This window comes from Corticium candelabrum, chromosome 17 (genome assembly GCF_963422355.1).
Source record: "Corticium candelabrum chromosome 17, ooCorCand1.1, whole genome shotgun sequence".
Classification (NCBI taxonomy): domain Eukaryota; kingdom Metazoa; phylum Porifera; class Homoscleromorpha; order Homosclerophorida; family Plakinidae; genus Corticium; species Corticium candelabrum.
The window spans coordinates 2704701-2728307 of NC_085101.1; the positions used below are offsets into that span (position 1 = coordinate 2704701).

General features: G+C 39.1%; 2 protein-coding genes and 2 long non-coding RNA genes across 5 annotated transcripts; 1 reads left to right on the forward strand and 3 right to left on the reverse strand.

Annotated features, from left to right (window-relative positions):
* The first annotated feature begins 1067 nt into the window (after positions 1 to 1067).
* LOC134193393 (uncharacterized) lies at positions 1068 to 9670 on the forward strand. Of its 2 annotated transcripts, XM_062662225.1 has the most exons (5): positions 1068 to 1148; positions 3645 to 3931; positions 8727 to 8812; positions 9057 to 9349; positions 9472 to 9670. In XM_062662225.1, the coding sequence occupies exons 2-5, from the start codon at positions 3667 to 3669 to the stop codon at positions 9560 to 9562; spliced, it is 735 nt and encodes a 244-aa protein (XP_062518209.1). In that variant the 5' UTR covers positions 1068 to 1148; positions 3645 to 3666; the 3' UTR covers positions 9563 to 9670. The 2 variants fall into 2 exon arrangements, with proteins under 2 accessions (XP_062518209.1, XP_062518210.1); XM_062662226.1 differs by lacking the exons at positions 1068 to 1148; positions 3645 to 3931 and adding an exon at positions 8413 to 8665.
* Positions 7594 to 8188, reverse strand: LOC134193394 (uncharacterized). The gene is made up of 3 exons (XR_009972068.1): positions 8047 to 8188; positions 7868 to 7987; positions 7594 to 7800 (listed from the first exon to the last, which is right to left on the reverse strand). It is a non-coding gene; the product is annotated as an uncharacterized LOC134193394 (long non-coding RNA).
* A 1833-nt stretch (positions 9671 to 11503) lies between the features above and the next one.
* LOC134192826 (uncharacterized) lies at positions 11504 to 12579 on the reverse strand. Its single transcript, XM_062661584.1, has 3 exons — positions 12546 to 12579; positions 12332 to 12406; positions 11504 to 12275 (listed from the first exon to the last, which is right to left on the reverse strand). The coding sequence occupies exons 1-3, from the start codon at positions 12577 to 12579 to the stop codon at positions 11713 to 11715; spliced, it is 672 nt and encodes a 223-aa protein (XP_062517568.1). The 3' UTR covers positions 11504 to 11712.
* Positions 12580 to 12890: 311 nt separating this feature from the next.
* LOC134192735 (uncharacterized) lies at positions 12891 to 14810 on the reverse strand. Its single transcript, XR_009971975.1, has 3 exons — positions 14683 to 14810; positions 13030 to 13078; positions 12891 to 12939 (listed from the first exon to the last, which is right to left on the reverse strand). It is a non-coding gene; the product is annotated as an uncharacterized LOC134192735 (long non-coding RNA).
* Between the last annotated feature and the right edge of the window lie 8797 nt (positions 14811 to 23607).

Below are 23607 nucleotides of genomic sequence, written 5' to 3' on the forward strand. Positions count from 1 at the left end.
GCCATATACTCTAGTGTGTTCTAATCATTGACCAGGCCATGATTGTTACCGCACTGTAGGTCTTACCATTTCCACATAATTGCTTGCTACGTGCCAGTAATTTCAGACACTATTTTCTATGACCATTCTCTCTCTCTCTCTCTCTCTCTCTCTTTCTCACTCTCTTTCTCTCTTCAAAGTTTACTCTTGCTTCTCACCCAACGGAATTTCCTGCATGCGGGTTCACACCACAGATCAATCCACACCACAGATCAATCAATCTGCCACAATTATCTGCAAATTTATATATCATAATGAAGAATAAAATTAACAAATGGCAACAAAGCCGGAAGTCAAATCGGGGTGAATTGGTTATAGAGAGCTTTGAGACTTACTCGTCGGCCTGATCTTTGCGAACAACACCGCGACATGTCTGTTTGCATTAATTTTCTGTTTGTCTATTTGTCCAATAAATCTAGTCCGGCACTTCGACTTCGATCGTCTATTAAACTTATAAGATTTGTCCTTGTTATTGAAAGTCAAAATACACGCAGTCAAATATAAACGGAAGTAAATGTTATTTATACGCCGCAGACTATATTTCATCTATGCAAATTCTTACGCTTTGCATGCCTGCTGCGGCTTCACCTGCCGTGGAATAACTTCTTTAAAGAATATTTGTGGAAACGTAGAAGCATGCGTTAGAGCCAGGTCTAGAATTATTAACACAGATATGTCTACAAAGGAAATTCAGTAGAACTCGATATCCATTACAAAATCTCGCCGCGAATCTGATGCATGTGATTCGCAGTGAGCCGGTGTACACCGGTATCTATTTAGCTAATTGCATGTATGCGGTTTGACCTTCCGTCGAACTTCGTAGTGAGCCGTTATTTATTTAATTACATGAATACGGTTTGACCTTCCGTGCAATGACTTCCTCTAGAAATATCTGGGAAACGTAGAGGAAGCGAAAGGGGCAGGTCTAGAATTATCACATTTCTGTTATGTCTATGCATAGAAAATTCAGATACATAAAGACGTGTGTACACAGAAATATCACATATGAACTGATCTCGTCTAGAAGACACACTTCAATCTTGAAGTTGCAGTGCAGCTAAAAGCCAGATTGGTGGATCAGGAATACACAGTTGAGGTGAGCTGAGCAAGTGAGTGATCTGATCTCGATCGAGTCAACTGCTAGTACAGTAGAGTGTAGAGTCATACATCAATTATCGGACACTCTCCAATATCGAAAACTGGCTTACGGAAACCTGACGATTATTTATTGTATTGCTTTGTCTGTGACAAAATAGAACTTCTGCTCTTTTTCCCGTCTAGAGAACACGCCAATCGAACATCAGACAGTGACCTTTTTTGGCTTTCGACGGTAGAACAGCTCACTGTCTGCACTTTGACAAAATAGATCCTATACTATAACAACAGATCGGCAATTTTGCACGTTGCTCTTCAGGAAGTTGTAGAAGAGTAGCCTCGCCTCTGACGCAGTGTGGATCGCCAGCGCATCCGTGGCTGCCAGCCACCCTGCGAGGATAGAAGAAGAGGAGCGGGTCTTGTTCTCTAATATCGGACAACAGATTTGCTTGATGCGAGTGCAATATAGGCTAGAACCGTGAAGAATTGTGTTAATGTTGATTGCAGACGTCTACTAAATGCCCACAGAGCACGGAAAGTCTTGACTCACCTCCCTAACTATCCAAAACTAAGTATTTGGAGAGAAAATTAGATCTTGAAATGACTCTTATGATGCATGTATGCTCAACGTAGACACGGAATAGACAACTACGATAGAAAGAGTTGTGTTCTAGGTGTGTATGACACGGCTGTAAAGTCTGGCTAAGCGAGGCCTGACGCTGCCCTGATAAAGCTCATCAGCTACCGCCGTCTTTAGATTCATTCGTTCACGAACGATGGCAATGTTCAGGACAAGCTAGATGAGACAGGGCTCTAGACGTTTTCATTCATTCGATCATTTATTTGTTTGCGTACGGCCATCTAGCTAATTCTTTCAATACAGAAACGAGTCAAAGGCTCTTCATGCTTGTAAGGCATTTACAAAACGTCTGCGGTCAGTATTAGCACATTTTATCGCAGTTCTTGCCTATTTGTACTCGCATCAAGCAAACGTGGGTGTTCTCTAGTGGAGAACGAGCCCGCCACCTTTCTCAGCTTTCTGAAGAGCAGCGTGCAAAGCTGCCCATCTGTTATTATCACTACCAGTAGAAGAGACATACACCTGTTATTCGAAGATGCAGACAGTGAACTGTACCGTCGAAGGAAAAAACCAGCGACGGTTCAATAATGGGGAAAAGCAGCGGAAGTTTTATTTTGTCACCGTGAACAGCAATTAGCCAAGTGATCAAGCTAAATGTAGCATGTCGTGTTAACGTGTGACCACTCTCTACATTCATGCCTGAGATAAAAGAAATCTTCCTCTGGTTTCCATACGCCAGTGTTCGATATTAGTGAGCGTCAGATAGTTGATGTATAACTATATATATATATATATATATATATATATATATATATATATATATATATATATATACATATACATATATGCAAAAGCCTAGAACAAACCGTTTGTAGTAAATTCTCTTTGTATACGACGTATTTGAGCTCGTTTGTCAAGATGGCGGTGAGCTATGTCTTGTTTGTTATTAGACTCTGCAAAATATGTACTACAATTGGTTATAGGAGTATTCAACGGAAGACTACTATAATTTACTCAAACTCGAGCCAGTCTCTTCCTGTCTCTGTCATTCCTGAATTGTCAGTCCCCTCTCCAAAGTGACAATCTGGGGAACGGCTTTGCGGGGAGAGACTGTCTTGAGTCTTGCGAAAGACCGGACAACCAGTGTTATGAGTTTTATACGTGGACATTTGCAGCAGACAGTAGAACGGACAAGCGGACTCGTACACATATGTCGGATACGAGAACAATGATTATTACAGGGGGCATGAAAAGGTCACTGATGTTTTAGCTTTTCTAATCTCGCGTAGACGGACCCCTTTGCGAAGGACCTCAGCAGCGTTAATTAAGTCATCATTGCATATACCTGCAGGTTTCTGATGCACATCTGGCATCTGGCTGACACTTTAGCTCAAAATGATTAGGTGTGATCAGCCTAGCATGCAAGAAGAAAATGTCTAGAATTAACAGTACAATTATGTCCTAGTTATCCTATCGCCTCGATATTTTTCTCGTAATTAGCTGTCACTCTCCCGAAACGTAATAACAATGATATCCAAAATTCCCTTATAAGATAAGTGATTTGTATCATGCATGGCCATTGATTGTTTGAATTACCATTCTTTTTGAGCTGAGAGTATATGAATCGCAAATCTTAATTGTTTGTCAACTCGTTCTGTATCTATTTAGACGGGGTTCATTTAGTGCATTTACCTTTTAGTAGGTCATTAGGGTCACATCAATTCATTTGCGTGTTATTGAAACCCGCTGTATTGTTCTGTTGGTCCTGGCGACGGTAGGTATACGCGTTTCCATTGACAGTGGTAGGGTATCAGTGCATACCAGCGTACAAACGATTTGTACAGTGTACCAGCTGTATCGACTAATCAGGCTTGTCAAAAACCAAGTGACATAATACAAGTTCAATTGTTTATCTTTCTTGCTAACTTAGAAATCCAAACCTATCAAGAATTATGACTGCGAAAATGCACCGCGCCATCAAAACGGCTCTCAGTCCACGGAGGTCTGCAAATAATCCTGTTCTGCTGGAGTTCGCAGCCGGAGACCAAGTCGACGGTACATCCGAATGCAACTTTGCACAACAGCTCTTTATAGACAGTCTGGATCTCGCCCATAAAGCACTCGACACACAATTCATTCAAGGCATCAAGACAGGCACGCTTGATCCCACAGTTTATGGAGGATACACAGTTCAAGATGCAGCCTATGTCTATAATGGTCAAAGATGTTTCTATTTCATCTAAGTCACATAATCAGTATTGTTATATTTTTGTAACAGGGGCAGAACTGTTTGTAAAACTGAATGAAAGAGCTGCCGCAGAACGGGATCTGCGTGATCTGGCCAAATTTGCACAACATGAAGCCAAGGTTGTCGATCGTTAATGTTGAATTCAAATTTGTGGTATTAATTGATAATCAGTGTTTACACCTTTAGTTCTATTATTTGTAATAAAATCTGTTTTTGAAATTCTTTAGTAGCATCGGCGACTGATTTACCTAGATTTTAAATATAACATGTTTAGTTGTCTGTGCATGATCTTACACTGCATGTAGGATATGAAAAAATGTGTGCTATTTTGATTTAATCAATAAAAACATTTTCTAATTTTTAATAGTCATGGGGCTCGTTTGCACAAGAGATGCTCAAGGAGTGGCACATCAGTGAGTCTTCGGCAGTAGCTCTCAATAAAGCCGCCAAAGATTACCAGAAATTCAAAGAAGACGTTTTTGAATCGTTGCCGCCGTATTACATGATTATTGCTTTGCTGCCTTGTGATAGGCTTTGGGCTTGGCTTGCAAAGACACTAGAGCCTTTTGCCACTGAATCCAATCTTTATGCTTTTTGGATAACTGGAAACATCAGTACAAGTGACCACTGGAATAATTTTGTCAACCACCATGCTTCAAAGTTAGTGTTTTAGTGCTTTTAAATATCTGTGTTTTTATAAGATTTCATACATTGTTGGTATTGTTTTTGGTTGTTGTTGTTGTTGTTGTTGTTGTTGTTGTTGTGTAAGCTAACTTTCTCTTTTCTCAAGACTTGAGTACAATAAAGCTCTTGAAGTGTTTCGTAAAGGAATGGAGCACGAAGTAAGATTTTTTCAGTCAGCCTTTGATGCAAATGCTTGATGAAGAGCTGGCGACGTCAAACTGTGACAGAGTAATTCTCAGTAGTTGTTGCTATGTTGCTGATGCATTAGCGTTCTAAATCAACTGTTCGTGTCTCCTTTGCGATAAATGAATTGCATCTTGTGCTAATTCATATTTTGCAAAAATATTCAATGTAGTTGCATTTTTCTGATTACACACACAATACATGTAGAAGCAATCATTCTGCTGCGTATTTTGCAAGTTATTAATGTAATCCTTATCAAATTCGTGAGGTTCTGTAATGACGCCAATATCATTTGGGATATGGACTTCACGTTGACAAAAAGATAAATAACTTTACTTTAACAATAACATGGCTAGCTTAATTAACTTCGGGAACCGGACACTGCCAAGTTCACGTGAGCCTGGGGACGAGCCTGGAGTTTTCTACGTTAGGAACAAAAAGGTACAGCATTATGTATTGCTAGTCAAGACACCAAGAGTAACCGTATAGTCGATAAATTGCGTATAATTTAGATATTTAAGAGTATTAACATAGAACTCTGATTCGGCGATATCACTAATGTATGCTATGTATGCATACATGCAGTCTTATTGGCAATCCCATGCGGTCCATGATTGGCACAGTTACTTGGTATGATTGCAAACATCAGGAAAGCTGTCGGACACAATGGTAAGCTGAGCGATACTCATTATGTACACGAGCTACCGATGCAACAGCAATACTGAACATTTTATACAAATCAAAACATACCGGTCACAAGAGTGTTGCCGTTTTTACAAATTGCCCGTTCACACAAAAATTAAGAAATATAAATTAATATACTGCATTCTTCGTGTACAGTGTATCTTTGCTTATGCGATCATTGTTAGTTGGTGTATTAATTGACAGTTTCTACTGGTATCAAGTTGTCGCGATACCGATACCTTCGTTTCTAGCCATCGGCTGATACCGATAGTAGCGCATACCAATAGAAATACAGACATTTCAATTCTTTGTTTTGGAATTCCCGAGATGATTGAAGTAGTACTGCTGCCTCTTTGCATCACTTCGTTGAGCTTCTTGTATAGGCGACACACCGGAAAGTAGTACTTGTCAACACAGGGGCGTAGCATTGCATGGGCTAGACACGGCTAAAGCCCGTCATTTGAAGGCGTGGTTATTTAAACTGTTTTGTTGTCTTCAAATACGTATTGGTAATGCTTGTAAATGCACTCTAATCAAGTATCGAGATACCAATGCATCAAAGTGTGAGTCACCAGTGTACGTAATATGAATTTGAATATAATGAACTTGTAGTAAGACTGGGCTGTTATCATGTTTTTCTACAATTACCATTTAGCTTGTCGTGAAATTGTATAATATCCAATGAGAAGTGGACGTGTCAAATAGCATCGTGAAGTCTATCCCCTCAAATTGTTGTACGTCCCTCTACGCCCCTAGGACTGGCACGGACTCAACGTGCTCTACTATGATTTAAGGTTTTGTAAATTCATGAACTTTTCCCACTTCTAGATATATTTTATGCGTATTTTTTACACAAATTCTTACTGTTGTGTACTTAAGAAAGACATGCCAGTGGCATGAGTCAATTTCAATAAAAATGTACGACTATTGTTACAAATTATCAGGTATATGCGTTTCCATTGACAGCGGTAGAGTATCAGACCGTACAAACAATTTGTACCTGCAGTATCGACCAATCAGGCTTGTCAAAAACCACGTGACGTAATACAAGTTCAAGATACTTTTCTGGGGGCGTGGCGCTACCACGTCTCACGTCTCACGGCGATATTCCCCGCAATACTGGCGTGCTACTTTGATGTCTTGGAGTTTGTTAGCCGCGTGAGTCTAGTGCGAAAGCAGGAAGTTTTCTTTTCGAACTTATACTAGCGCGTATAGCGATGCATATAATCAGGTAAGGCCTCATTAGGACCTGGCTCTTGTGCGTTTTGCGTCTTTTTGCAGACATGAACAACCTCTTTGTGATCTCTGCCGTGACTCTGCGCTTCATTTTGAGTGATGATGTAACATTTAGACATGACATGCAGACGTGAACTGTGGTAAAATTTGCGTACGTAGTGATACGTGTTTGGTGTGTTGGACGTTGTAATTTATGTAGCATGTATGTAAATTGCTGTGAGTAATTGAGTATTATTACTACACCATAAATATGAAGTCGAACTGCAATTGGCAGTGTGTTGTCTCCTGGAGCATGTGACACGTACAGTAGACGAGAAGGATAGTGAGGCCAATATATTGACATATATAATATATACAAACAATAATTGATATTATTAACAAAAATTGTGCTGTATTAATTAATTAAAATTTATTTCTAAGTAGACTGTTTGGTAAGTTCGTGTATGATATGCCACCAGTAAATAGTTGTGATACACACATGACATGAGCAGATGGGATACATGTATTGCAACCAATGCTTAAACAGTGTCTGAGAAAAAAGATGACTGCAAACACCTATCTAAAGGACGTTCTGTTAATTAATATTTTTGTAACATCAATGATGCAGGTCATTTCTGAAGAAATCTCTCAAAACGATTGTGGTAGACTTCGATGTAGAGTATCTCTTGGCAACCACCAGTCGATGTCATTCACACAATAATACAGAAAGTTTATTCATGTGATAAATGTTGCGAACAAGAGAAAGGTCTTTCATCTCTAGGCCCATAGGAAGACGAACCATAGTTAGAAAAAACTCATTCAAAGTCAAGAGCGTGTTGTTTCTTCGATTGGCTGTCTGCAAATGTATGTCTCTTTGACCAGTATTTGAGTAAACTGGCACCATACTTTAACAACTTAAAAAGATTTTAAAATTATTTAATTAACTGCAAAATCGTGTGTAATAACAAGGTCTTTTCATCATTATCCTGAATTGCCTCAACTCTTCAATTCCCTTCCATCCTCATTCGCCGTTCAAGTAACTTGATGCAGGTCTGCTTTCCTTCAATTCCTACTGCATCTCCCAAAATGATGCATTGCACAGTCAGAACTCAAGATGAAGTCATGCATTTCCTTCCTACCTTTCAGTAAGAATACCACCAGACTTCTCTAAAGACTTCCTCTTCATGTCAAGTCATTCCTCAAACGACGCACATTCTAGGAAGTATTCAGGACGTGCAAACCAAACCATTTGGTAAGTGCTAGACCAGACAGAACACATAGAATCGATATCGTACTACGCACGCAAGTTTTTACTCACAGTTCACGTCTGTCAAGTCCCAATGTTACATTAGCACTCAAAATGACGTGGCAGAGTCACGACAGAGATCAGAAGAAGGTTGTTTATGTCTGCAAAAGACGCAAAACACACAGGAGCCGCCGGGTCCTAATAAGGCCTTACCTGATTCGATACATCGCTGTACATGCTAGTAAAACTTCGAATAGAAAATTTGCTGCTTTCCCTCTAGACTCACGCCGTTAACAACTCCAAGACATCAAAATAACACCCTAGTGTCCCGTGAGACGTGATGACGTCTTAGTGCCACGCCTGCAGAAAATAGTTTATATCTTTCTCGGTAACCTAGAAATCCACTGTCCGAACCTATCAAGTACTAGGACTACGAAAATGCACCGCGCCATCAAAACGGCTCTCAGTCCACGGAGGTCGACAACCAACCCTGTGCTGCTGGAGTTCGCAGCCAGAGACCAAGTCGACGGTCAATCCAAATGCAACTTTGCACAAAAGCTCTTTTCAGAAAGTATGGATCTCGCCCGCAAAGCACTCGACACACAATTCATTCAAGGCATCAAGGCAGGCACGCTCGATCCCACAGTTTATGGAGGATACACAGTTCAAGATGCAGCCTATGTCTATAACGGTCAAAGCTGTGTCTATGTCGTCTAGGGCACATAATCAGTATGGTTATTTTTTTGTAACAGGGGCAGATCTGTTTGTAAAACTAAATAAGGAAGCTGCAGAACAGGGTCTGTGTGATCTGGCCAATTTTGCACAACATGAAGCCAAGGTTGTTGATCGTTAATGTTGAATTTAAATTTTTGGTATTAATTAATAATCAGCGTTTGCACATTTAGTTATATTATTTGTAATAAAATGTTTTGAAATTATTTATTAGCATCCGCGACTGATTTACCTAGATTTTAAATATAACATGTTTAGTTGTCTGTGCATGATCTTACACTGCACGTAGGTTATGAAAAATGTGTGCTTTTTTGACTTAATCAATAAAAACATTTTCTATTTGTTAATAGTCGTGGGGCTCGTTTGCACAACAGATGCTCAAGAACTGGCACATCAGTGAGCCTTCGGCAGTAGCTCTCAATATAGCCGCCAAAGATTACCAGAAATTCAAAGAAGACGTTTTTGAATCGTCGCCGCCGTATTACATGATTATTGCTTTGCTGCCTTGTAATAGGCTTTGGGCTTGGCTTGCAAAGACACTAGAGCCTTTTGCCACTGAATCCAATCTTTACGCTTTTTGGATAACTGGAAACATCAGTACAAATGACCACTGGGATAATTTTGTGAACCACCATGCTTCAAAGTTAGTGTTTTGTGTTTTCAAATATCTGTTTTTATGTGATTGCGTACATTGTTGGTATTGTTGTTGTTGTTGTTGTTGTTGTTGTTGTTTTGTTTTGTAAGGTAACTTCCTCTTTTCTTAAGATTTGATTACAAAGAAGCTCTTGAAGTGTTTCGTAAAGGAATGGAGCACGAAGTAGATTTTTTTCAGTCAGCCTTTGATGCAAATACTTGATAAAGAGCTGTGACAGAGTAACTCTCAGTAGTTGTTGCTATATTGGCTGATGCATTAGCGTTCTAGATCAACTGTTCGTGTCTTAGCCTCGTCCCCAGACTCAAGTGAGCCTGGCAGTGTCCGGCTCCCGTTACGGGAACCGGACACTGCCAGGCTCACGTGAGTCTGGGGACGCGGCTATTCGTGTCTCATTTGCTATAATGAATTGCATCTTGTGCTAATTCATATTTGCAAAAATATTCAATGAAGCCTTATTATTATTCTGATTGCATGCACAATACATGTAAAAGCAATCATTTTTATGCGTATTTTGCAAGCTAAAGCGTGATCTTTATCAAATTCGTAAGGTTCTTTAATGACGCCAATATTCCTTGTAATCTGGGCTTCATGTTGACAAGAAGATAAATGGTTTTTACTTTAACAATAACATAGCTAACTTAATTTACTTCAGGAAGCTGACACGCCCAGCTCTCATGAGTCTGGTGACAAGGCTAGAGATTTCTACGTTAGGGACAAAATGTATAGCATTATGTATTTTATATATTTCTAGTCAAGACACCAAGAGTAACCGTATAGTCGTAGAATTGCGTGTAATGAAAATATTTCAAAGCATCAACAAAGAACTCTGATTCGGCTGTATCACTAATGTATGCTGTGCATGCATACATGCACAGTCTTATTGGCAATCCCAGGCTGTCCATGATTGTCACAGTTACTTGATACGATCGCGATCATCAGAAAAGCGGTCGGACACAATGCTAAGTTGAGCGACACTCTTTATGTACACGGGCCAAAGCTGCAACAGCAATACTGAACACCTTATACAAATAAAAACGTAGCGGTCACAAGAGTGTGACCGTTTTTACAAATTGTCATTCACACAAAAACAAAGAAATCTAAATTAATAATATACTATTGAATTCTATACGTACAGTGTATCCTTGCTTAAGCGATCATTGTTAGTTGGTTTATTTATTGAGTGTTCCATTAATATCAAGTTTCGGCGATACTGATACCTTCGTTTTTTTAGCCATCGGCCAATACAGATAGTATCGCATACCAATAGAAATACAGACATTTCATTTCTTTGTTGTGGATTCCCCGAGATGATTGAAGTCGTTCAGCTGCCTCTTTTGCATCGCTTCGTTGAGCTGCTTGTCTAGACCACACCTCTTTTTGAATGGTCCGGTAACTATTACTTGTCAACGCAGAGGCGTAGCATTGCATGGGCTAGACTCGGCTATAGCCCGTCATTTGAAGGCGTAGTCATTTCAACTGTTTTGCTGCCTTCAAATACGTACTATTTGTAAATGCACTGTAATCAAGTATCGAGATACCAACACTCACGTGTGAGTCACATGTGTACGTAATATGAATTTGAATCTAATGAACTTTTAGTACGACTGCACTGTTGGCATGTTTTTCTACAATTAGCATGTAATTCTCGTGTGATTGTATAATATCCAATCAGAAGTGGACGTGTCAATTAGCATCGTGAAGTCTATCCCCATATTGTTAGACGTCACTCTACGCCCCTATGTCTGGCACTATCTCAACGTGCTCTACTATCATTTGAGGTTTTGTAAGTTCTTGAGATTTTTCCACTTCTCGAAATGTTTTCTGCGCCTATTTTACGGGAAATCTTACTGTTGTCTACTGAAAAGACATGGCAGTGGCATGAGTCGATATTTAATAGACATGTACGACTATTATTACCAAAATATCAATTTGTTAATGAATCTGAGTGCTAGTAGTTTTAGGTAGAAGGCAGCAATGTTTTGGAGTAGAAAATATATCGTGCATTGCAATGGCAACATGAATTCGAACTCATTAAAAGTTCAACAAAACGAGAGCAATCGCGCATGTATCACAAGACAAACAAACCTGCACTTGCAATATAACAATATATTTTAAACTAAAATTATATAATGACATGGATGTGCACAATAGGTTATTTTAGAATTAATTTCAAATATGCGTGTTGATAATGTAATTTGACACTCATCAGGTAATCGCGCACTTACTAGCCAGATAAGATAAACAGCAATGGCAATTAAAAAGGGAAATGGTAGATATTTAAATCAATACTAATACAAACAGCTCACCGTGACTTGTAGAGTCTGTTCGCTTGCCGGTGAGTAAGTGCCTTTCTACTTAGTGCAGACAGCGCATGTCAGCTCGCGCCCACTCACGTACGGACCACATTGAAGATGACCACCACATACTCCTTCAACGAAGTACAAAAGCATGCCGTTGTTGCTAGTAACGGTGCCTGGTACAGCCTCTGCGTCACGGTCAATGCAAACATACTCGTAGGTGTGAGGGTGACCGTGATGCTCGGTCATGAGATATCCTGAATACTCTTTCTGCCATTGAGTAGGACATTCATTTCTTGCAGGAATCATAATTTTCGTGCTTTTGAAATCAACATTGCAAACAGCACATGGAACGTCGTCTTCCGGTTGAACTCCAGGAAAAGGATTGAAGCTGTACACTTCATACTCGGCGTTGTACATGTACGCAACACTGTGGCTTCCAGTGTAGTACTTGTCATAGATGGGATTGTCAGGCAAACATTGCGCATTAGATCCGCTTCCTCCATGATTATAATATCCGCCACCAACTCGTCCTTTGTACACCAGATTTGCATGTGCCGGACAAGACGTGCGTCCCCACCTCGTGTACGTTACAGATGTCGTAGAATTAGATGGATCTAGAGAGAGTATATTAACTGGTACGTTGTGGTTTCATTGTCATCTTGGCCACTACCAATGTGCTTTCGTATGTAGTGACTTTCATCGTCGCATCGACTGCACGAATCTCTACCGGGTAGTCCAGCAGGTCCTATATACAAAACAAATCTAACTCTTAAATTATCAGTTAATTTTGATTCAAGAGCTAAATTATCAACATGATAGAGAATCTGATGTACAAAAGCTACGAGATGGACTCTTAATCAGCTATACATGCAATTCTCAGCTACGGTCCCAACAAAACCAATCTGTCTTGCAAGGCATGCAGGAGTATGAATTGTACAATGTTAATTAGATAGTATATACTATATATTACTAATACGAAATTGATTACTTCCTTTACACAGAGTTTGGGCTAAAACCTTTAAGTAATTTTATATATGTATTAATTAATTAATTATTAATTTAGATATTACTTCATCCCTACAATTTTACGCGCATGTACACGACACCCTTAGTGCTATTATGCAAGCGTTGATTTCCTCCTTTATATTTTGCAGACGGGAATAATGATATGTCCTAAGTAGAAACATTCTTCATTCCTTACAAAACCTGAACATACATACAGTACCTGGATACCGTCTCGTCCGTCACGTCCAGGAAGACCAGATGGGCCATCAGCACCTGCAAATATCAAAACTTAACACTATAACGGTACCAAGTTCGTCATTTAATATATCTTAGTTCAACTGTATGCGTCGTGAATTGCAGGACCTCTTTTTGATGCTGTCAACAGTTTAATTTCTTGCTCCATATCAGCAATCTAAAAGTAAGCAAGACATTTCTAATTGCATACAGACATAATTTTACATGACACACTCTTAAAAAGTGCTGCTTTCCAAATCCATACGTAATAGTTCTAGGGACCCAACAGCATTGAAGTAGACAAATGGTTCCGAGCATGCTGCAGTCAGTTAGCAACTTTAAGTGTGTGTGTGTGTGTGTGTGTGTGTGTGTGTGTGTGTGTGTGTGTGTGTGTGTTTTGTGTGTGACTAAACTTAAGAATTTGTATCTATTACATTACTATCAGCTAAATATTAGACTGCCGTTTATCAATAAGTTTTAGTAGTCATAAATACAGCTACATGCATTAGCTATACAACATCTGATAATGGAGCACATGTGCAGGACTGACAATTCGAAATGTTGAGGCCAACGTCACATGATAATGTTAAGGTCCTCGCACACTGTAATATAGTCCCATGTTCCTTAAATTCGTCTGAGTAGCTGCGCAAAAGGTAAACCGTATCAATGCAGCAATAGTTCTATTTACAATGATCATAAAAATACATGCAGATGACCCAAACACAGTGTTACACACTACTCAGAATTGCTTGCATAATTGCACCTCATATCCTGGGCACTTGTGCAGAACGTTTTACCCATAGTGCGCTAACCTACATGCAGGCACGGATCTATGGTGTGGCCCACAGATCTATGCCAGACTCTATATACGGAGTAGTCGGTCCATGGGCCTACCAAGTGTTCCCGAATCTATTTGGTAGCCTACACATCTATTGAGTAGCCCAATCAGCGGGAGCTTCCTCCACAGCCGTTCTCATTTCACTAATTGATTTATAAATTTTTAATAGCTATTAATTCATGCTGTAGCATCAGAAGATACTTGTGCATGCATGCAGCATGCAGATAAGATAAAGTAAAAAAACCCATAAATTTGAATACCAAATTAAAGATAGCGTCCAGCTAGTACACTTTGACAACTCCAGCGATCCTTAGACAATCAATATTTACTAAACTTGAGTTTAGATTTTACATATTTAAATGTAAAGTAAAGAAGGTTTTATTTTAATTTTTTGGCAACTGTCAAATATACCCAACCTTCAACGACAGCTTCCAATAATTCTCGATAATCAATATCAACTCCACAGGCAAAATTTACTCAACAACTGAATGGGTGGCTCTAATAATATTAAGAAGTTCTTAGTGAAAACAGTCCAAGCACATTCCTTGAGTCTTGCTGGCAGTTCAATGTTTCCCAACGTCATCCGGTTCTGTGTAGGACACAGTACGGGGAAGTCACAACATGACGCGGCGGTAGAGTCTGGCTACGCGAGACTAGTCGCCTATATTTGAAATGACCTTTTGCCAAAAAACGAACAAAATGGCACCGTTATCAGTATTTCCAATATCTCACGACTATTTGAATTGTGCTAGCACTGCTGCTTTTTGTAGCTTCAATCGAGAAAGTAGTCAATTTTGACCAATCACGTGATGCTACCACGCCTATTTGTGTCTGTCCTACGCGAGGACACTGCCTCACTGCCTTTTGGCAATCCTGAGCTATGTATACCTGCCTGTGTACATACGTGCACTGTCTAGATGCTTCGTCCGTCACGTGCAGCTTACCTTCCTTTCAAGCCGGTTGACTTTCTGCTGCAACTGACTGTTTTGGGCTGTTACTTGGAGAACGAATAAAAGGAAGCAAGCTGACACAGTCGTTCCCATTATGCTTCCTACTAATTCACAAGTGTAGGACTTCGTATGTTAATATCAACTAAGATTATTAACAATACTGTGCTAATACAACATCATGTTTCAGTTTGATAATGATAAAATAATACGTTTTATTATGATCAGGTAAACATCTAATATCTAGCAGCTTTAATACTAAAAAATCTCATGCAAGAATTAATTAATCACTTAAAAATAAAAAATTCATTGCTTAATAATTACCTAATAATCAATTAAAATAATACCGTTGAGATAAAATTAATAAACAAATTAAAAAACAAAATGAATATATAGAAATTTAAGATATGTTATTTTGACATTAAAGAGTTGTTTCTCCACGTCTCTTGTAGACTCGTGACCAGCCTCGCCGCGCTTTCGTCATTCCCGGATGTTCAATCCACCCCGCGAGGGCGAATTTTTTTTGGACCGCGGTTGGACTTAGCCTCTGGAGCGAACAGTAGGCTGGTAGTACGAGGCTCGCGTCGCGGCTCCTCCCATGTTTGGTAGCCGTTAGACATGTTGCAGTTTTAGTTTCTACGGAAACGACATGTCGATCTATTGCGCATTCTTTGAGTATTAACTACAACGCTTCTTTCAAATGGGGCCCCAGTGTTGAACTCGAAGTCATGTTCGCCTCACAAATCGACGTTTAGGAAAGCAATGGAATAAAAGAAGGCACAATCATCTGATTCGACGATTGCTTGAGAGCTAAATCTATTATGGTACGTGATGTAGTTACGTTTTCTTCTATTCTAATATTAATAATTAATTTATAATTTATAAACGCAATATATTTCTTCCATGTAATATGACATGATTAAGTAATGATTTAGAATTGCTAACACAAACAGTGGTTTAGGTAGGGTGTCATTTAGTCAGTTCTAATTAGTGTCCTCCACAGATGATTATTAAGTTAAATAGTTTCAATTAGCAGTAATTTGTGTTGCTCGCACATATCTACTTGAAGTACAGACTACATACAATTCAATTTTTGGTAATAAGATGAACATGAAGATGATATTTATTAATTAAATACATATGACAACTTTTGGCAGTCTTTAATTTAACTTATGACATGGGATCTGTACAACTTACCAACTATAGTACTCATGTTTCAATATAATGTATTCATGAAGGTGTTTATTGTTGATGCTTCCTTTTAATAATTTGACAGTATAATAAATTGCAAGCATATTAGTATTAATATGTTCATACATACATACATACATACATTTTTTTGTTTTGTTACAAGAGCCCTTAGGGCCCAGGTTAGATACTGCTTGGACAGAACTACTCCAGAGAGAGGCAATTGTACGTTAGTTCCTTGCCCAAGGGAACTTATGTATGTGGCTCTCCTGCACTTGAACTGCAATCTCCAGCTGCACACTCTAACCAATTGAGCCACATACATTTTTTGTACATACGTACATACAAGAGCCCTTAAGGCCCAGGTTCAATATTGCAAGTACAATCTAAACTCAATTACTATATGTCATCATGTTCTTCTTCATCTTTGCTGCCTGGGAGTGCTGCTGCTGCTGTTGCTGCTGCTGCTGCCGCCGCTGCTGCTGCTGCTGCTGCTGCTGCCGCCGCTGCTGCTGCTGCCGCCGCTGCTGCTGCTGCCGCCGCTGCTGCTGCTGCTGCTGCTGCTGCAGTCACTCCATCATGTCACCAGGTACGTCCCACTCGCTGCAGTTCACACTATATACTTCACACTTCACACTTGCTGGACAGAACTGACACTCCGGAGAGTGAGGCAATTGTATGTTAGTTCCTTGCCGAAGGGAATTTATGTATGTGGCCCTCCCGCACTCAAACTCTAACCCGAAGGTCCCGGATGTTACCAATCTTTAACTGCACACTCTAACCAATTGAGCCACATCCATCCATACATACATACATACATACATATGTACATACATATATACATTATACAACCAAATGAATTGGTACAGTTACAGTAATGGCCAGCTATGGCATGATTTTCTTATGCAAGAAACTAACACACAGTTGCTTCTCTTGACTCAGGAGTATAAACGAGTACCTGGTCTTTGACTGGGGATGGACAAGACCGCTGGCTTGGCAGTAACATCATGCAGCACGGGTACGTGTGGGCTTGAGGTCCAGTCCTAAGGCTGTGCCAAAGTCAGTGCACTTGGAAGCTCTTGCCAAGCATCATAGGGTTCATCAGCACGGCCTGAAACTTCGATTAGGGAAGGAGGCTCACCTAGAAATAGGAAAGGCTGCTATCTTTAATAGAAGGGCACATCCATTTGTCGATTTTGTCTATTGTGTGTGTGTGTGTGTGTGTGTGTGTGTGTGTGTGTGTGTGTGTGTGTGTGTGTGTGTGTGTGTGTGTGTGTGTGTGTGTGTGTGTGTGTGTTGGTACAGTTGATACAGTTGGTACAGTGTACTTGTATGCATATAAATATGTAAGCTACAAATAGTCTAGTACAATTTTTTCTTTACAGTGTGCTGATGGTTTGAAGGTAAATAAGGGAATATACAGTTAACAAAAGCTAGGTCTCAGTTGGATGAGGCTACAGATATCATGTATGTGCATATGTGCATGGTAGCTGACATAGGTAATAGTTGTCCTACCTATATTTATCTTGTAATGTATTGGTTTGTTGACTAGAGCTTGTTGTATGTTTTAGGAAGTGGCTGCATCACAACTTGTACTTTACTTTTGTGTGTGGCCATGCACGCACCACAGATATGAACAAAGACAACAAGACTGTTGTATTTGACAAGAACAAAGATAGATTCATGCATGTTGCAATAACTAGTATATATCTATAATCAGAAATAATTACAAACGATAGTCAAATCGTAGATTGTTCTTGTTCTGTACTGGTGCTAAACTGCAGTTGGTTATATTTTATATATATAACAGACCATTTCTAATTACTGTATAGCATTAGGATTTCATACAAGTTGATTTTCGCTCAGTTAGTGTAATAAATGAAAAGGTGAAAACGAAATGTACTGTACATCATCAGAACGGATTCCGAGGCTGTTCATGAAGCGCTGCGATCACGTGTCAGTTCGAGCTCGAATTACTATCTGAATTAATTAGCTCCCGGCACGTCAGTTCAGTGAAGCCGCTGAAGTATCCTAGTCACTTCCGTGTTTACAATTTGAATGGAAGAGGAATCTGATCTTTGCGCTGTGCGCCTACCTGAAGACCTTCAATGTCTAGAAGAATACAGATGGCTTAGTAATGATGTAAGACCTGTCTCCTAGTAAAATAAACACAAAATTTTCAGAACGTTAATAAATTGCAAATTTAAAATTTTCTACTAATTCAATATTTGATAAAGTGGTTGCGTATTGTCATAATTCTAATTAATTTTCTGTAGGTTATTCGGCAACATCTAGAGCTTGTTCGAAGCACTATCCCTTGCAAAGAGAAGGTGTTTGTTTTTATGTGTAAAAACAATTTAGTAGAAGTGCTTTATATACTAAAGAAAACAGTAATTATCAATTAGTCTGTCTCCTGTTTGTCAGGCTTTCCTTTTTGTGTGTGTGTGTGTGTGTGCGTGTGTGTGTGTGTGTGTGTGTGTGTGTGCGTGTGTGCGTGTGTGTGTGTGTGTGTGTGTGTGTGTGTGTGTGTGTGTGTGTGTGTGTGTGTGTGTGTGTGTGTGTGTGTGTGCAATTGGCAAAGTCTCCCAAACCCATACTGGATACACCAAATCAGAGTTTAAGATGTATATGTGTGCAGGCATCTATATGAATGTTATCATGAATGTGCCTGTGTCCGTGCATGTCAGTCTGCAGTTTAGAAATAACTGTAGTACAGTATTATATCTAATGCAAAAGTAGATGCAAATCTTGCAATAACCTGTGTTCACTTCTAGATTGAACTGGTTGATAGCCTCTTCATGGAAAAGTACAAGTTGTGTGGATATGATGCTGTGAGTAACTGGAAAAAGGTAAAAGAGCACAATCTCCTCAAATGAAAATAAGCTTGAGATTAACAATAATATTTCATTACAGCAATGGACATTGTCAGACAATGAAAAGCTTCTATTTGTTATCAATGACAACTCTAACCACTGGACACTGATGGTACATTTGAACTGTGGCAACCGTTTTGATCTACAATTACTAAATATTATACTCACAGGTTGGTAAACCCAAGAAAGAAACTATGACGTACTATGACTCATTGGGTAGCAATGGAAAATCGTACTTTGAAATTATACAGTGTGGAGTAACACATGACTCAATATAACCCACATACTCAATGTAGAGAAAATATAATCTCTTCTAATATTCCAGTTGAAACTTGACATTTGTAACATAGCAGAAATCTACGTTTCTAGATTGTTACACCGATGCAATAGTTACATATTGTTTGTAAACAATAGGAACTTCCTAATGAAGCGATTTGAGAGCTATGGTTGGAGTCATCAAGTAGCTGAAGTAAGTTTATTTGAAAGACGATCGCTAAAGTATACGACTACAACAGCACTTTTACAATTTAAATCCCATAAGAAGCTAATAAAATAGAAGTTAGTAAGTTACGTGTCACTTAACATACTACCAGTTAAAGCTAATCTACACGAAGAGACAATTAGTAGTAAGGTCATGTCATCTAAGAAGTTTGTTAGATGAGCTGGTCACAATAAAATAATAGTATTATGTCACCACCTTCACACACTTCATCTATTATCTAGAATATTCCACATCAATTCAATGGTTACGATTGTGGCGTATTTCCTTGTGAATATGCTCGCTGTGTAATGCTGCAAAAACCAATGGATTTTTCTCAGGTACTAAATAACAATTTTGTCGATAGAATGAATTACTAAAAAGAACAACCGTTTGCTAGGACTCCATGCCTCATATCAGAAAGAGCATAACAGCAGAATTAGAGTCAGGCACTTTGCTGTTTGATAAAGTAACAACCAGTGCACACAACACAGTCAGTATGAAGTCAAAGATAGAGTCAGAGGTAGATGAAGAAGGCGATGATAATTCCAGTCCTATTACATCCTTCTTGAGCATTCATCCATCCTTTATTGTGTCATAGGAAAATTTACTCAACCAATTGCAGCTTGTTCTTCCTAAAAATTTCAGTTACATGATTGAACAACTGCAGGAATGTCAGCCAAGAGACTTCATGGGCGTTCCAAATGCACCCTTTAAAATTGCTTTTCGTCCAAGTGCCACCACTGAGACTGACGTAAAGAACTGGCTCTCAGCAATGATGACTCGCAGTCAATGAACTTAAGAGTCAGAAGAACATACAAGCCGACAATGAAACGGGTAAAATACAAAGTAGACTTGATATGCCAACACAAACATAAGCCCCTCACAAAACAGCAACTAGCAACAAGGTCATCACACTCAAGTCATCAAACTTTGGTCCATGGAATAAGGAAGAAGAAAACAGACTGCCCATCGACTAGGACAATAGTCCTACAAAATCCAACAAAGAAAGTACTACGAACCAGTAGCAGTACGTCCTGATGACATCTGTTCCCATGCCACAAAAATAAAACTTGATTTTGATCACAATCACCCAATTTGAGGTGCTCATTTCCTCAGTTTTTGCCCCATCAAAGAAAAAACAAAAGAATCATTTTTTCAATTATTTGACGAAGGGCATTCTGCAGCAACTGCATTCCACACTTACGAGTCAAGGCTACTGCAAACATCATTTATTGGCAACACCTCGCAGGCAGATTTGGCAAACAGAGCCATCAACCCGTCACGTCAAGATGTTAGTCGCCTGTACAGTGACTGGAGAAGAAGTGAAATGGGACCTGAAAATGGTCAATTAATGTTTGAGAAACTACAAGCTGAAGTGGACCAATACAATATACAATGGGGTAATCTAGGAGGAAAAGCAATATTGCAACCCTTTCAGGTAACAACATATGAATCAACTGACAGTGAAATCACAGACTCAAAAGTAGACACAAAATTACCCTCAAAGGAAAGAAGAAAACTAGACGCCGTTCACCAGCCTATGGTCCTATCTATCTGCACACCTGATGTCGAGGGCTCACGAAATGGTTCTACAGGCAGGAGAAATGATATTTTGTGACTCTACGTCAACACTGGATCGTTTTAATAACTCAATGTTTCTTCTCTCCTGTAGCTAGACTTGTTGTTCAGTTCCCTTGGGAGTAATGATCGTTTCAGATGAACGTCAGCAAACAATGCAGTATGGATTCCAGAAACTGCTGAGCATCCTACCTAGCAATGCATTTTCAGCAGAGGTGTAGTTACAGGTCCAAGCTTGGTAATGACTGATGATAGCACAGTTGAACGAGAAGCTATCAAGTCTACCTGGAGTGGAGCACAACTTCTTTTGTGCACATTCCACTTCTTGCAAAGACGATGGACTTGGCTGCATGACAGCAAGAACAAAATAGCACACAAAGATAGAATCGATCTAATACACATCATCAAGTCAATGGTCTATGCAAAATCAGAACTCGAACTGAATACGATCTATGCTGGCTTCAACACACACAAAGTTGGAAATTAATACCCAAAATTTATTAATCATGTTAGATCTCTGTAGCCACAAAGAATCGAACGGGCTACCTGTTTTAGAAATACTCTTCTGATTCGTGGAAACAACACAAATAATTATGCTGAAGCTGGAATCAAGATTATAAAGGAGCAAGTCTTCGTAAGGATTAAAGCATATAATGTCATTGAAATGTTTGGCTTCATTACTATGGAACATTACTACCAACGAAAACTGCTAGCTGTGTCAAACAACAGACTTGACTATTTTGTCTCAGAAACTTTTTTAGGCAAAGGTGCCATAAGAGTGCAACAGAATACAATCAAATGCCTTGGGAATGCAAATTTCAAGGTCCAAAGTACTCATCGTCTAAAGGGAGATGAGCAGAAGTTTCATGAAGTTGACATGCATCTTGGAACATGCAGTTGTGCAAAGGCAATTGACGGTTCCCTTTGTGTTTACCAGTCTGCAGTAGTTTTAAAATACAACATACAGTCATTGAATTGCTTCCCATCTGTAAGCCCACTAGCAAAACAAAAAGTTGCAACACTTGCACTTGGAAGCAAGGCAGATGCTGACATAGATTTTTATGTGTCACTGCATTAAGAAAACTATGAACAGACTACAGCTACAATCTGCGACCAAAGTGAAAGCCTTAGTTCTGTTGTACAACGAGTAACAACAAAGTGTGAAGATGCTAATGCCGAAGAAAAGCTGAAGACTTCCGACCAGTTCGTAGACATATCTCTTACCACCTTGAAAAAGATTGCAAGCAGTAATGCACAGCATTAGCGCAAAACTTAACAATAAACATCCGCAGTTTCAAGAAGGCATTAAATATTTGTGTCAAGATATGAAAATATGCAAAATGCTCAGTCCATGGCAAGACTAGCCAGTGCATTCCATCAGTTTGGCTGGGTTATTGGTGGGTATTCTACCATTAAGAAGAATGGTTCGATTATGCGACGTGGCAGGCGAATCCCTGTGCAAGCAACAGCATGTGGTAGAAGAAAATATGGACCTAAAGGAAAATCAAAGGCTTATAGTGGACGTCCCCTAAATGCTGTTTCATTGAAATCAAAAGCTAATTTAGCACGAGATCGACACACGCTGCCTATCATAAAGCAAATTCAATGTAAAGGAAAGCGTCAGCATTCACTGACAGCAAGTGTAAAACTTGGACAGCAGAATGCCGAAAAGTGGTGACAGCCTATAAGAATATCAATCGTTCGAGCACTAAGTACAGTATTTGCAAGTGCACTATAATCCCTGTTGAGTATTGTCAACAGTTATAAATGATCATACTGACTGGTTTGCCTCAGCAGACACATTCATAGCTATGATTACCTTTCGTTGAGTTTGTTTTGATTGCCATTCATTATAACTACTATTGATTTAGTAGCAAGTTATTAGCAAAAAGGGTGATATAGATAAGTGTATGTAAGTTTTGTGCAAATAGTCTATAAGTGAAGATTGAGTTTTAATGAATATGATAGACAGTGTTACTATAATTCTAGTGTTCAGAACACACATTAATGTTCATTCATTGTAAAGACCACAACATGAAAATCAATGTAGGCAAACATCAATTTTAAGTTAAATAGGCCACTATCATAATTAAATAAGTTAGGCAATATACCTGCTGTCACAATGTCAAATGCAATAAATATGGATCATAATTTTTGACTTCAATGTATGTCATTCAATATAAATATGAATGAAACATAAAACATACAGTTGTACATAAAATCACCCTGATTTTAAACCAAGATAACCTTAGTAGATGCATACCTGGCACATGTGGCAACTATCATGGTTCTCAAATACACTTACAGAGTTCTTTGCAATCATCAATAAGTAGCACCAGCATTATACATTCTTTGATCTCCAACAATAGACATATATGTCGAATGACTACCAAACAGAGCTACAGATACACAATGTAAATAATTATACAAATTCCAAGTAAAATTACGGTGCCTATACAATTATCTAGTGCTACATGGAGATCATGCATGCAGTTACACTTGCATAGAGCCCTCTTCCTTTTTGATGCCTACACGCCAAGAAAGGACTCTGAAAGTCTTTCCACCAAACAAAAGTCAAAAACAGAAGGGTTGGCTACGTGAGACTACATACAAAGCATAAAGGCAATCAAACATGCATGCAAAAGTAGTATTTGTATTGATATCTGCTTTAGAACACCTGTGTTCTTATTGATAGCAGCTGTCCTACCTGTCAATGAGAGCATCTACGAAAAACATAGCGAGGAGATGGCAACTAGAAGTTACTGGATGACCTGCAAGCGGAGATATAAATATATATATATA